At 43.7% G+C, this 14,246-nt stretch overlaps 1 protein-coding gene across 1 annotated transcript in view; it reads left to right on the forward strand.

The window, feature by feature from the left end:
* LOC122942090 (transmembrane protein 132A-like) overlaps positions 1-14,246 on the forward strand; it is a 1,044,148-nt gene that overhangs the window by 659,059 nt on the left and 370,843 nt on the right. Inside the window, 1 exon segment of the mRNA XM_044299585.1 lies at positions 1,730-1,747. Coding sequence (XP_044155520.1) covers positions 1,730-1,747 — 18 coding nt within the window.

Raw genomic sequence — 14,246 nt, forward strand, 5'->3', positions numbered from 1 at the left:
GCACCATATTCGCGAATACTTCGAACTTCGTAAAATTTGATTTACGAATATTCGTATTTTTTATTTTAGTTTCCACCTTACAGATTACATTGATCTGTACTCTGTCAACTACTGTCATCACCCCCCACTGTATCTCGATTAATTCACAAAAGTCCAAAAGCTCAGATCTTACTCACATTGCCTAGAAAGTGATTGAGGCGCGAATATTCGTAAGGCGATTTTATTAGCGCACATGCGAATATCGGCACTTGTCCCAGAACAGAGGCAAAGGGCTTTGCATTCTTACATTAGTGATTGAATTGAGTTGCGAATCTTCGTAAGGCGATTTCATTAGCGCACATGCGAATTTTGCATCTCATAATATGTATTATGCGATGCGAAAATTCGAATTATCGCATATGCGAAATAATAACGAATTCGAATATTCGCAAATATTTTACGAATATTCTTTCGAATATTCGCGAATTCGAATATGGGACATGCCGCTCAACACTATCTGTCATGCTGAAGGTTATGCACAGGCAAAACTGCAGAGAATGAAACAGTCGATGTAACCTCCTGTATATAATTACCAAGTGTTTGAAAAGCTTCCTTCACCTTTGAAACATCATTGGAAGCCAGATAATTTGTCCCAAGATGGACAATAATATTCACCTCCCTTTCCTGCTTTGCTTGCCTAACAATATTAAGGATATGTCGTCTATCCCTGCTAGCGGTAGCACCAGGCAGACATCTCATAAACCATTTTCCTCAAACTTCCCACCTCTTATGATAGAATCGCCCACCAACAGCTGCCTACTATCAGTCCTCACCTTATCCTTTTTGTCTTTGGCTGCAGTCTTGCATACTTTAGGCATGGGAGATGATTGTTCCTCACCCACTGTATCTGAGCCATCCTCAATGTTGCTTTTGCGCTCTGAAAGTGCTGCAAATGAATTATGGAGAGCCACAGACTGTGGGACATGTCTTCTATCAACAACTCTCGGTCTACCAGAACCTGCAATAACCTATCTTCCATTTCTAGGGGGCCTCTGTGACAGTGGCATTGCAACATTCCCAGCCTGAGTTTGTTTAACAGTTAATTCACAATTCTCAGATTTCAAAAATGCAATTTTCTGCTGCATTATGGAGAGCTGTCTACAGATCAGACAGCATCCAAACCTCCAAAGAGTTGAACCTGTAATAAAAGCACAACAATTCCTGTACTGAACCAGATCTGTCATTTTAAAGAGGGGAAAGATTTTAAACAAACAAATCTTACTTTTGGATAGCTGCCTTACATCTGGTGGTATTAGAGGCAGAGCTTGGTAAGAGCTCATTTGCATCCCTTTCCTCCCAGTTATTACTTTAGTTACCCTTCTCTGAACCCTCTCCAGCTCTGCCTTGTTCCCAGGAGCCAAGAACTGTACACAGTACTCCATGTGTGGTCTGACTAGTGAATTGTAAAATGTCAGGACTATGTTTTTATCACGTGCATCTATGCCCCTTTAGATGCAACCCATAATCTTACCTGCCTTGGCAGCAGTTGCTGGACACTGGTTTCTACAGCCTAATTTGCTGTTCACTAAAATTCCTAGGTCCTTTTCCATGTCAGTGTTTTACAATTTACTATGTACTTGCAACTTGCATTAATCCTTCCCATGTGCATAACCTTACATTTGTCAGTGTTAAACCTCTTCTGCCACTTCTCTGCCCAAGCCTCCAATCTATCCAGATTGATCTGTAGCAGTATACTGTCCTCTTCCATGTTAATTACTTTACACAGTTTAGTGTCATCTGCAAACATTTATATTTTACTGTGCAAACCTTGTACGATATCATTAACAAATATATTGAAGAGAATAGGGCCCCTGAGGTACCCCACTAGTGACAGTGACCCAATCTGAGTGTGTACCATTAATAACCACCCTCTGTTTTCTATCACGGAGCCAGTTACTTACCTAGGTGGAGGATGAGAAGGCAGCAAAGGACATTAACGAGGGACCCACAGTTTGAGAACATGGAGGCGGCAGTGCCATCACCTGGCCAAGTTGCTGGTGTGGCTGGGAAGGAACCACATTTATCTAGTGGGCTGTAAAGGACATAGTACCCCCCCTAACCCTGACAGGCCTCTCACCCAGTCAAGCCAGTACTCTCTGCTCTGCAGTGATGAGGAGCAATCACCCCGAAACAGCTGTCTGCAGAAGAGGTGCTGGATTATTTAATATCCAAGTAATGTCTCAAGGCTTAACTAAAGAACTGAACATTGACTTATAGGATAGCTGCCTTATATCTGGTGGCATTAGAGTCAGAGCTTGTTAAGAACTCATTTGCATCCCTTTTCTCCCAGAATTTCAGAGGAGCATGTATGGCCTATAAGTCTCCTCACGCTGATTAAGGTGCTCTCTCCCTAAGGAGAGATAATAGTACCCCCCCCCAACCATGACAGGCCTCTCACCTAGTCAAGCCAGTGCTCGCTGCTCTGCACTTATGAGGGGCAATCGCCCTAAAACGGCTGTCTGCAGATGAGGTGCTGAAGGAAGGAAGGAAAACTGCTGAAAACACAGCCACTTAACCCCTGGGTTGCCATGTATCAAATCCAACACCTTTAAACATGACAAAACATATACTGCAAAAACCATAAAAAGACAGACCACCGCTGTCTAGTGTGGCATTGAGAATGCCACGTGATACATGGGACATAAAAAGTGGATACATAAAACCATGTCAGAGCACAACTCCTAACAAAATCCTGCAACATTGGTACTGGCTGAAAAACTGCTGGGTGTGAACAGTCACCAATTCCAAAATTGAATGTCTGTATTACGAGTGTGAAATAGGTGTGGATGTTAAAACTGCTCCTGACTCTGAATGATGCTACTATCATAAATATTAAATCTAAGGGAGAAATTGGCCATTAGTGATATAACAGCATTAATTATTTTTTAAGATTGAGATCTGCAGGGTACCTTGTACCTAACCTGAAGATCCAACAAGCCTCCCTCAGGAGGATTTTTTTCTTCAGATTACCACCTCTAAGGGAAGCGTTACTTTCTCAATAGCAAATATCCGTAAGTAGCTGACACTTCTATTATGCATATTGATAAAATGTTTCGCTGCGCTAGAAATCCCCAAAGCTTTGGGATTGGCCACATAATTGAGATGTTCTCGTATTCGTGTATTTAGTTGTCTAGTAGTACAGCCTACATAAAGATCACAACATATGCATTTGATGATATAAATTACACCAGTTGAATTGCAATTAATGTAACTTTTGATTTTCCGTATGTGCTGCATTTTCAAGACAGCAGACAGCATGTTAGAGACATGCATATCAGACAGCATGTTAGCCAATGTGCAGGACCGTTGGTGGACAATTCTGCACCCATCCTTGAGTGTATCATACAAGATACTATCCTCATATAGGATAGGGAGGCATTTGTAAACCGCTTTTTTGATGGAGCTGAATTGTCAACTGTATGTAAGTACCATGGTGGGTTTGGAACGTCTGGTTGGAGCTTTATGTGCATATTTACCTGGTTTAGAAAGTAATTCATCTCTATTTTTATTGACAGCTATATTTTTGGCTCTTTTTAGCATCCAACTAGGGTAACCCCTTTTTTTTTTTTTAAACCTGTTCCAAATATAATCTGCTTCTTATCAAAACCCACTTGGGTACTACAATTTCTTTTAGCTCTGATGAATTCACCTACCGGGATGGCTTTAATGGTATGGTTGGGTGACTGCTTGCTTTGTGATACGTCTCTGTATATAGAAATTTATCAGAAATGCCTATGAGAGTCAAATCTAGGAAGGAAATACTATGAGAATCTATGGAGTGGGTGAAACGTCAGTTGTATGAATTGGTATTTAAATACTCAACAAAGTCTGGTATGGCAGACACATCGCTGCTCCATATCATCGATGTATCTGCCATACCAGACGATGTCAGAGCAAAAAACATTCGTATTGGAAAACAAATAACGTTCCTCCCAGTAACCCATCGTCAGGTTACAAATTGGAAAATTTGGCCCCCATAGAAACTCCACGGATTTGCAAAAAGAACACTTGGTCAAAACTGAAATAGTTATGTGTTAGGAGAAATTGAGTGATGTCTAATATGTAGTCTATTGAATCTGGCGATTGACTACTATATCTGTGTAGATGGTACTCAAGGGATTGCAACGCTATGTCATGAGGTATGGAGGGATATAAAGCGATAACATCCATAGTAAGCCACATGTATTGTTTGTCCCATCTCCTATGTGACATTTCTTTAAGGACATCAGTGGTATCTTTTAGCTACCCAGGCAGCCTTTTCACAAGAGGTTGTAATATGCCATCCAACCATGCACCTATCTTCTCAAGAAGCGACCCTATACTGGATACTATGGGTCTAAGTGGTGGGGGAATGATTTTCTTGTGCATTTTAGGAAGAGCGTGGATAATAGGGGTAACAGAGGCGTCTGCACTTAAAAAGGTAAATGTTTTATAATCAAGTATACCCATATTTTTTCCTTTAATCAAAAGTGCATTGTATTCTGTGCGATACCCGGTTAATGGATTCCCCTTTAATTTTTGGGTGTGAAGTACAACTGCTATACCTAGTAGACAGGTTAAACAATAAAAAAAATTGTCTGCTACATTTTCTGGTGAAATTCACCAATTTTTGTCCGTATGTGCAAAATAGACATGTACAGTCGGGGCCAAAAGTTTTGAGAATTACACAAATATTAGTTTTCACAAAGTTTGCTGCTAAACTGCTTTTAGATCTTTGTTTCAGTTGTTTCTGTGATGTTGTGAAATATAATTACACGCATTTCATGGGTTTCAAAGTCTTTTATCGACAATTACATGACATTTATGAAAAGAGTTAGTATTTGCAGTGTTGGCTCTTCTTTTTCTGGATTCCTGACTGATAGCAAACCATTCTTTCATAATCACTTCTTGGAGTTTGTCAGAATTAGTGAGTTTTTGTTTGTCCACCTGCCTCTTGAGGATTGACCACAAGTTCTCAATGGGATTGAGATCTGGGGAGTTTCCAGGCCATGGACCCAAAATGTCAAGGTTTTGGTCCCCGAGCCACTTAGTTATCACTTTTGCCTTATGGCACGGTGCTCCATCATGCTGGAAAATGCATTGTTCTTCACCAAACGGTTGTTGGATTGTTGGAAGAAGTTGCTGTTGGAGGGTGTTTTGGTACTATTCTTTATTCATGGCTTTGTTTTTGGGCAAAATTGTGAGTGAGCCCACTCCCTTGGATGAGAAGCAACCCCACACATGAATGGTGTCAGGATGTTTTACTGTTGGCATGACACAGGACTGATGGTAGCGCTCACCTTTTCTTCTCCGGACAAGCCTTTTTCCTGATGTCCCAAACAATTGGAAAGATGCTTCATCTGAGAATATGACTTTGCCCCAGTCCTCAGCAGTCCATTCACCATATTTTCTGCAGAAAATCAATCTGTCCCTGATGGTTTTTTTTGGCGAGAAGTGGCTTCTTTGCTGCCCTTCTTGACACCAGGCCATCTTCCAAAAGTCTTCGCCTCACTGAGTGTGCAGATGCGCTCACACCTGCCTGCTGCCATTCCTGAGCAAGCTCTGCACTGGTGGCACACCGATCCCGCAGCTGAATCCTCTTTAGGAGACGATTCTGGCGCTTGCTGGACTTTCTTGGACGCCCTGAAGCCTTCTTAATAAGAATTGAACCTCTTTCCTTGAGGCTCTTGATGACCCTATAAATTGTTGATTGATGTGCAATCTTAGTAGCCACAATAGCCTTGCATGTGAAGCCATTTTTATGCAATGCAATGATGACTACACGCGTTTCTTTGCAGGTCACCATGGTTAACAATGGAAGGACAATGATTTCAAGCATCACCCTCCTTTTAGCAGGTCAAGTCTGCCATTTTAACCCAATCAGCCTGACATAATGATCTACAGCCTTGTGCTCGTCAACATTCTCACCTGAGTTAACAAGACGATTACTGAAATGATCTCAGCAGGTCCTTTAATGACAGCAATGAAATGCAGTGCAAAGGTTTTTTGGGATTAAGTTAATTTTCATGGCAAAGAAGGACTATGCAATTCATCTGATCACTCTTCATAACATTCTGGAGTATATGCAAATTGCTATTAAAAAAACTTAAGCAGCAACTTTTCCAATTTCTAATATTTATGTAATTCTCAAAACTTTTGGCCACGACTGTATACCGGCACTAACCAGCCATTGTTATTCTGCAGCGCAATTACTCATTCTTGTATTTAGGATATTTAACACTCTTTTAGAGTGTACCCTAATTTTAAAAATTTAAATAAAACGAAACACCTGTGTTGGCTACCTCGTCCTCCTCCACCGCCGTTTCCACCTACACCGCTACGTACACTGCCTCCTCAAACTCCTAATCCTCCATATGGAACTCCACCTCATAAATCAAATTTTATTATTATTTTTTGTACATATTTTATATCATTTCACTACGTAAAATTTTCGGGTGAAATTCACCAATTTTTTGGTGTATAGTACCACTGCTATACCTAGTAGACAGGTTAAAAAAAAATTGTCATTTACATTTTCGGGAGAAATTCACAAATTTTTGGGTGTAATGTACCACTGCTATACCTAGTAGGCCGGTTAAAAAATTAAAAAAAATTGTCAGTTACATTCTTAGTTGAAATTCAACAATTTTTGGGTGTGAAGTATTACTGCTATACCTAGTAGTAGACCAGTAAAAAAAAAAAATTATAATTGTCAGTTACATTTTCTAGTGAAATTCAACAATTTTTGGGTGTGAAGTACCACTGCTATACCTAGTAGATCGGTTAAAAAAAAAAATAAAAATTTTAAGTTACATTATCTGGTGAAATTCAACCATTTTTTGGTGTATACTACCACTGCTATACCTAGTAGACAGTTTAAAAAAAAACTAAATTGTCATTTACATTTTCGGGTGAAATTCATAATTTTTGTGTGTATAGTACTACTGCTATACTTAGTAGACCGTTAAAAAAAAATTGTCAGTTACATTTTCAGTTGAAATTCAACCATTTTTGGGTGTGGAGTACCACTGCTATACCTAGTAGACCTGTTAAAAAAGAAATAAAAAAATTGTCAGTTACATTTTCTTTAAAAATTCAACCATTTTTGGGTGTGAAGTACCACTGCTATACCTAGTAGACCGGTAAAAAAAAAAAAAAAAAAAAAATTGGCATTTACATTTTCGGCTGAAATTCAGCAATTTTTTGGTGTAATGTACCACTGCTATACCTATTGGACTGGTAAAAAAAAAAAAACATTTGCCAGTTACATATTAGGGTCGAATTCACCAATTTTTGAGTGTAATATACCCCTCCTCTACCTAGTTGACAGCTAAATAAATTTTAATAATTTTTATTTTACATTTTCGGTTGACAATATACAATTGTTTTCTGTCATAGACCCCTGCTCTACCAAGTAGACAGGTTAATACATTTCTGTAATTTTTCTGTTACATTCTTGGGTTGACATTATAAAATTTTAGACGTGAATAAACCCCTGCTCTGCATAGGTGACAGGGAATAACATTTCTGAAATACTTCTTTAATTGATGCACGCCACCTCCTTTGATTCAATGCTTAAACTTAAACAAGTTGTACCACATTTGCACTGCAATGATTTGTCCCACATTTCCGCTATACTCTTTTGGCCAACATTTGCGCCTCAATAGCTTTTCCCACATTTCCGCTTGACTCTTTTGGCCCACATTTGGGCCTCTGTGATTTGTACAACATTTATGCCTTAATAGCTTTTCCCACATTTCTGCTCGATTCCAATTTTTTAAAATAAATTTATCTCCCTTAAATGTGGTCTCTTTTTCTAATGCTCCCTCTCCGGCCTGGAACCCTGATTCCCCACCACCCGTGATCACCATGGTAGGCGCATAAAAGAACATCGAAAGTTGATAGAGCAGATATCAAATTGGATTGTGAACATCACGGGGACGTGCGACATGGTGGGGCAGTAAGTATGCACACGCCTACACGAACTAACTGACGGGGTCAGCCCCTGCAACTACTGGGTCTCCAAATTTGGCACATGGCCTGAGCTTGCCCTTTACGCCTTGGAGGGGCTGGCCTGCCCTGCAGCCAGTGTATTGTCTTTACATGTGTTTTAGCACGACTGGAGGGTTATATTTCCCAATGTTTTGGGGTGTACCCTAATTTAAAAAAATAAAAATAAATTTTAAACCAATAAGCAGTGTAGGCTACCTCCTCCTCCTCCACCGCCACTTCCACCTACACCGCCACATCCACTGCCTTCCTCAACCTCCTACTCCATATGGACCTGGTCCTCTTAGATCAAGATTTATTTTATTTTTTTCGTATTTTATGTTATTTAAAGTCATTTCCACATTTTGATGCCATTTGCAGCCCCCTAGCCCTTTCCATTACATTTTTACAGCCATTTTAGTGCTCAAAAGTTCAGGTCCCCATTGACTTTAATAGGGATCGGAGTCAAGTTCGGCCGAACTCAAACTTTTTTGTGAAGTTCGGCCGAACCCGTGGAACCCGAACATCCAGGTGTCCGCTCAACTCTACTCAAATGTAAATAAAAGATGAGAAATGTTTTTTTTTTCCACAATAATGCCTCTTGTACATCGTCTTATTAACTTTTGGGAGACACCTATGTCCTTTACCGTAAAAAAATTACTTGCTGGTTAAATAAAAGTAACTTTAAGTCAAAATTTGCCAGGGGTATGAATAATTATGGCAGCACTGTATATGTTCTAAAGCCTTTTGTGGTGTGTATAAGTGGTAAAAGAAAAATATATTTGTCATTCAGCGGTGCAGTTATATGTTCTTAAAGCCCTTTTTGTCCTGTAATAGTGGCAAAATAAAAATATATTTGCTATTCAGCAGTGCAGTTATATGTTCTAAACCCTTTTGTGGTGTATATTAGTGGCAAAAGAAAAATATATTTGCCGTTCAGCGGTGCATTTATATGTTCTAAAGCCCTTTTTTGTGTGTATAAGTATGAAAAAAGGGCTTTTTAGCCGTTGTGTGGTGAAGTGAGAAAATTACAGACTTTTTTGGGTTGTTTTAATTTCCCTTTTATTTATTTATTTGATCTAACAGTATGTCAGACAGAGATGTGCCAGGCCATGCACTGGGGAGTGGCAGAGGCCTAAATGTTTCTGGTGCAGGCAGAGGTCACAGCAGAGTAAGGCTGAGTTCACACGAGCGTGTCCGGATGAGGTCCAGATGCGTCCCGGTGTATTGTGGTAAACCCACGCGAGTAGGTACACAATTGCACCAGCGTGATAAAAAAAACGACTGTGGTACCCAGACCCGAACTTCTTCACAGAAGTTCAGGTTTGGGTTCGGTGTTGTATAGATGTTATTAATTTCCCTTATAACATGGTTATAAGGGAAAATAATAGCATTCTGAATACAGAATGCTTAGTAGGTGGTCAATTGAGGGTTAAAAAAATAAAATAAAAATTAACTCACCTTCTCCTCTTGATCGCGTAGCTGCCGATCTCTTCTTACTTCTTTAATGATGAGCTGCCGGCTAAATCACCTGTGGTAATGTCAGATCACATGCTCCAATCACATGGTCCATCACCACAGTGAGTTAATTATTATTATTTTTTTAACCCTCAATTGACCACCTACTAAGCATTCTGTATTCAGAATGCTATTATTTTCCCTTATAACCATGTTATAAGGGAAAATAATACAGTGAATAGACTGTAACCTAGCAACCATGCGTGAAAATTGCACCACATCCGAACTTGCTTGCGGATGCTTACGATTTTCACTCAGCCCCATTCACTTCTATGGGGCCTGCGTTGTGTGATAAACGCACAATATAGAACATCCTGAGATTTTCACGCAACGCATAAGTGATGCGTGAAAATCACAGCTCATGTGCACAGCCCCATAGAAATGAATGGGTCCAGATTCAGTGCGGGTGCAATGCATTTACCTCCCGAATTGCACCCACGTGGAAATCTCGCCCGAGTGAACTCAGCCTAAGGGGCCGTCGCAGCAGGGGTCACTTCGAGATGCCTTAGCTCCCAGTGTCAGCTAGCGGTCGTGTCTTGACCAGCAATCCAGCGGTTCTTGAATGAGTCGACATCAGACACCCCCATCCAAGAGTCAGTGGGTTCGTCAGACACAACCCTTAGTTGGCATGGCCCGGGAGCAGTCCCCGTGCCCTCACCTGTCCTCAACCTGTCTCTGTCCTTTTCTGTTCCCTCAGCCAGAGAAGTATTCTATGCTGTGGGCTCAGCTCCACTATACAGTGAGGACGAGCTACTAAAAGACAGTCAGCAGCTACTTGCAAGCCAAGATGTGGAGGAGACATCCTCCGCTTCCTCCACTAGGTGGGCAAGTAGTGATGAGGAGAGTGGCGTGGGAGCTGGTGTTGCGAGCAGTCAGGCTCCTGACCCAGAGACAGTTGAGGGGGACATCAGTGACATGCAGACAGTACTCGATGATGATGATGTAGCTGATCGCACTTGGGAGCCGGGTGACGAAGGGGCTTCATAATCATCAGGAAAATAGTGTGTCAGCTTGCCCGTGAGGCAGCAGCGGAGCCAGCAAGTTGCTAGCGTGGCCGGGAGTCAGCAGGGTGGCAGCAGTGGGAGGTCGGGAGCCAAGCGCACCCAGGGTAGGCCATCCGCTTCGCAGGAGCCTACATGCCCGGGAAGTAGCAATACACAGGTGGTGGTAGCAGTCAGTCAGTGTTCGGCGTAAAATCACCTACTCGGCGGTGTGGCAGTTTTTTGTTAAGCCACCAGAGGAGGTTAACATGGCCATATGTAGAATCTTTTGGCAGAAGGTGAAGCGTGGCCAGGGTGTCAATGTTGGCACCAAGGCCCCGCATCAACATATGTAGCATCACCATAAAGTGGCTTGGGAGAACCGTGGCTCCACAGCTGATTTCAGGCAGTCGAGGCTCCACCTCAGCCGAAGAGAGCTGTTTCTCCTTCCCATCATGTGCTGGTCCTGATACTCCTGCTCCTCGTCCCCCTACTTCTTATCAGTCATTCCATCAGCAATCGATCACCGAAGCGATTGCCAAGAGACAACAGTATGCGTGGACTTATCCAACGGCGCATAAGCTGAATGTTCTCTTGGCCAAGTTGCTGGTGCTGCAGTCCCTCACTTTCCAAGTGGTGGACTCTGCACCTTTCAGAGAACTGATGGCTTGTGTCAAGCCGAGGTGGGGAGTCCAAAGCCGTCATTTCTTTGCCAAAAAGACAGTACCAGCCCTGTACACATACCGTATGTAAAACAGAAGGTGGGCCAGTCCTTGAGCCTGTCGGTGTCTGCCAATGTGCACGGCAGTGCCGACGTGTGGAGCTGTAACTATGGTCAGGGACAATACATCTCCTTTACAGCCCACTGGGTGAATGTGGTTCCTGCACAGCTACACCAGTAACTTTGCCAGGTGATGCCGCTTTTGCCTCCACATTCTCACGCCATTAGTCCTGCGACAATGTCCGCCTCTGCCTCCTCATCCTCCACCATGTTCTCAGCCTCCACTGCAGGGACAACTCATAGTGCCCCTCCAGCATACCACATGTGCAGGGCATGGCGGTGTCACGCTGTTCTGCACCTAGTTTGCCTGGGCAAACTGAGTCACACAGGGGAAGAACTGCTCCACTTCCTTAATTAAGAAATCGAATCCTGGCTTTCTATTCGAAAACTCAAAATCGGAACCATGGTGACAGACAACAGGAAGAACATTGTGTCTGCGCTGCATCAAGGAGGGCTGAGCCCTGCACCGTGCGTGGCACATGTGTTCAATCTGGTTATACAGCAGTTCCTAAAGTCTTCTGCCCATCTGCAAAACATCCTGTAAATGGCCAGGAAACTTTGCAGAACAGCATCCCCCAACATAGGCTGATATATGTTATTTCCACCCGTTGGAATTCCACCCTCCATATGTTGGACCGACTATATGAACAGAGAATGGCCATAAACGATTTCTTGATGATACAGGTGGACAGAGGTACTCTGTTAGCCAGTGGCAGCTCATGTGTGACACCTGCCGTTTGCTCGGGCCCTTTGAGACCACTTTATTTGTCAGTCGCCAGGACTACGGTATGAACAACATCATTCCACTGATTCATGTACTGGAACAGATGCTCCTAAATCTGGCTGGCCAGGGGACAGGAGACGTGGCAACTATATCTCAAGGCCATATGAGCCCTGTGGGGGCTGAACTAGAAGAGGAGGACATTCAAGCACAAGCAATGTTTAGAGAAATGGGTGGTTTTTCTACACAGGTGACAGGAGAGGAGGAGCAGGAGCAGCCAGAGGAGCTACAGGGTGATGAGGAAGACGAGGAAGAGGACCCACACACCGAGGCAGTATACAGTGCATATGGAGGGAGGAGTCCCTCCAAGTCACTTGCACAAATGGCCCTATGCATGCTCACTTGATTCCGTATTGACAGCCGAATTGTCACAATTCGGTAGAGATATGACTACTGGCTCGCCACCATGTTAGACCCTCGCTACCGGTCCAAAATGGGGCCTTTTTCACACCCGCTGAGAGGAAGGACAAACTGAACTACTATCAAGACATCCTATGTAGTCAGTTGGCCGCTGCCTATGTGCGCCATCGCCCATCTCCACGCAGGTCTTACCAGGGGTGCATTCTGCACTCACGTTCCACTGACATGGTTTCTGTGGGGGGCAGCATCTTAAGTCTAGAGTCACTGATGAGCAATTTTCTTCATCCACCTACTGAAGAAACTACTCACCAGCAGCAGCAAGTAGACATAGATCAGAAACTGAACCAGCAGGTTATGGCATACTTGGAGTGCACCCTGCCACCCCACATTGAAGATCACCTGGACTATTGGCCAGCCAAACTCGATTTGTGGCCGCAACTGGCCACGTTTGCCCTGGACAAGCTCTCCTACCCGGCCAGCAGTGTGGCATCAGAGTGGGTGTTTAGTGAGTCGGGGGCCATAGTTGCCCCAAGGAGAACTAGCCTGTCCACCCAAAAGGTAGAGAAACTGACCTTTGTGAAAATGAATCAGGCATGGATCAGCCCGGATTTCCACCCACCAATGCCTGATGCATCAGACTAGATTATCCATGGTTCCACATCAACACTTTGACAAAAAGAGACCTGTTTCTTCTTGCTTCCTGCTTCAACTTCTATTCTGATACTGCCACCTGCCTGATGCCACACCTTCTGCCAGGTGCTCCTACTGTCAGCTACCATCTTCAGCTGGTACTGGTATTGCCCCCTACCTATGCACTCTGTCACTGTGCCACTCTGTGGTCTCTTCATTCTGCTTCCGCACAACACTATGTCTCTTGGCCCCTCTGTGGTATCCTCATGCTACTACCACCTCACCACTCTGTCGTCTCCTCATGCTGCTGCCACCTCACCACTATGTCACTGGGCCACTCTGTGGTCTCCTCATGCTGCTGCCACCTCAACACTATGTCACTGAGCCACTCTGTGGTCTCCTTATGCTGCTGCCACTTCACCACTATGTGGTCTCTTCATGCTGCTGCCACTTCACCACTCTGTGGTCTCCTCATGCTGCTGCCATCTCAACACTGTGTCTCTAGGTCACTCTGTGGTCTCCTCATGCTGTTGCCACAGCACTACTCTGTGGTCTCCTCATGCTGCTGCCACATCACCAATATTTCACTGGGCCACTCTGTGGTCTCCTCATGCTTCTGCCATTTCACCACTCTGTGGTCTCCTCATGCTGCTGCCACCTCAACATTATGTCTTTGGGCCACTCTGTGGTTTCCTCATGCTGCAGCCATCTCAACACTATGTCTATGGGCCACTCTGTAGTCTCCTCATGCTGCTGCCACATCACCAGTCTGCGGTCTCCTCATGCTGCTGCCACATCACCACTATGTCACTAGTCCACTCTGTGGTCTCCTCATGCTGCTGCCACCTCACCACTATGTCACTGGGCCACTCTGTGGTCTCCTCATGCTACTGCCACCTCAACACTATGTGACTGAGCGACTCTGTGGTCTCCTTATGCTGCTGCCACTTCACCACTCTGTGGTCTCCTCATGCTGCCGCCACTTCACCACTCTGTGGTCTCCTCATGCTGCTGCCACTTCACCACTCTGTGGTCTTCTCAGGCTGCTGCCATCTCAACACTGTGTCTCTAGACCACTCTGTGGTCTCCTCATGCTGTTGCCACATCACTACTCTGTGGTCTCTTCATGATGCTGCCACCTCAACACTATGTTTCTGAGCCACTTTGTGTTCTCCTTATGCTGCTGCTA

The sequence above is a fragment of the Bufo gargarizans genome, chromosome 6 (assembly GCF_014858855.1).
Source record: "Bufo gargarizans isolate SCDJY-AF-19 chromosome 6, ASM1485885v1, whole genome shotgun sequence".
NCBI lineage: Eukaryota > Metazoa > Chordata > Amphibia > Anura > Bufonidae > Bufo > Bufo gargarizans.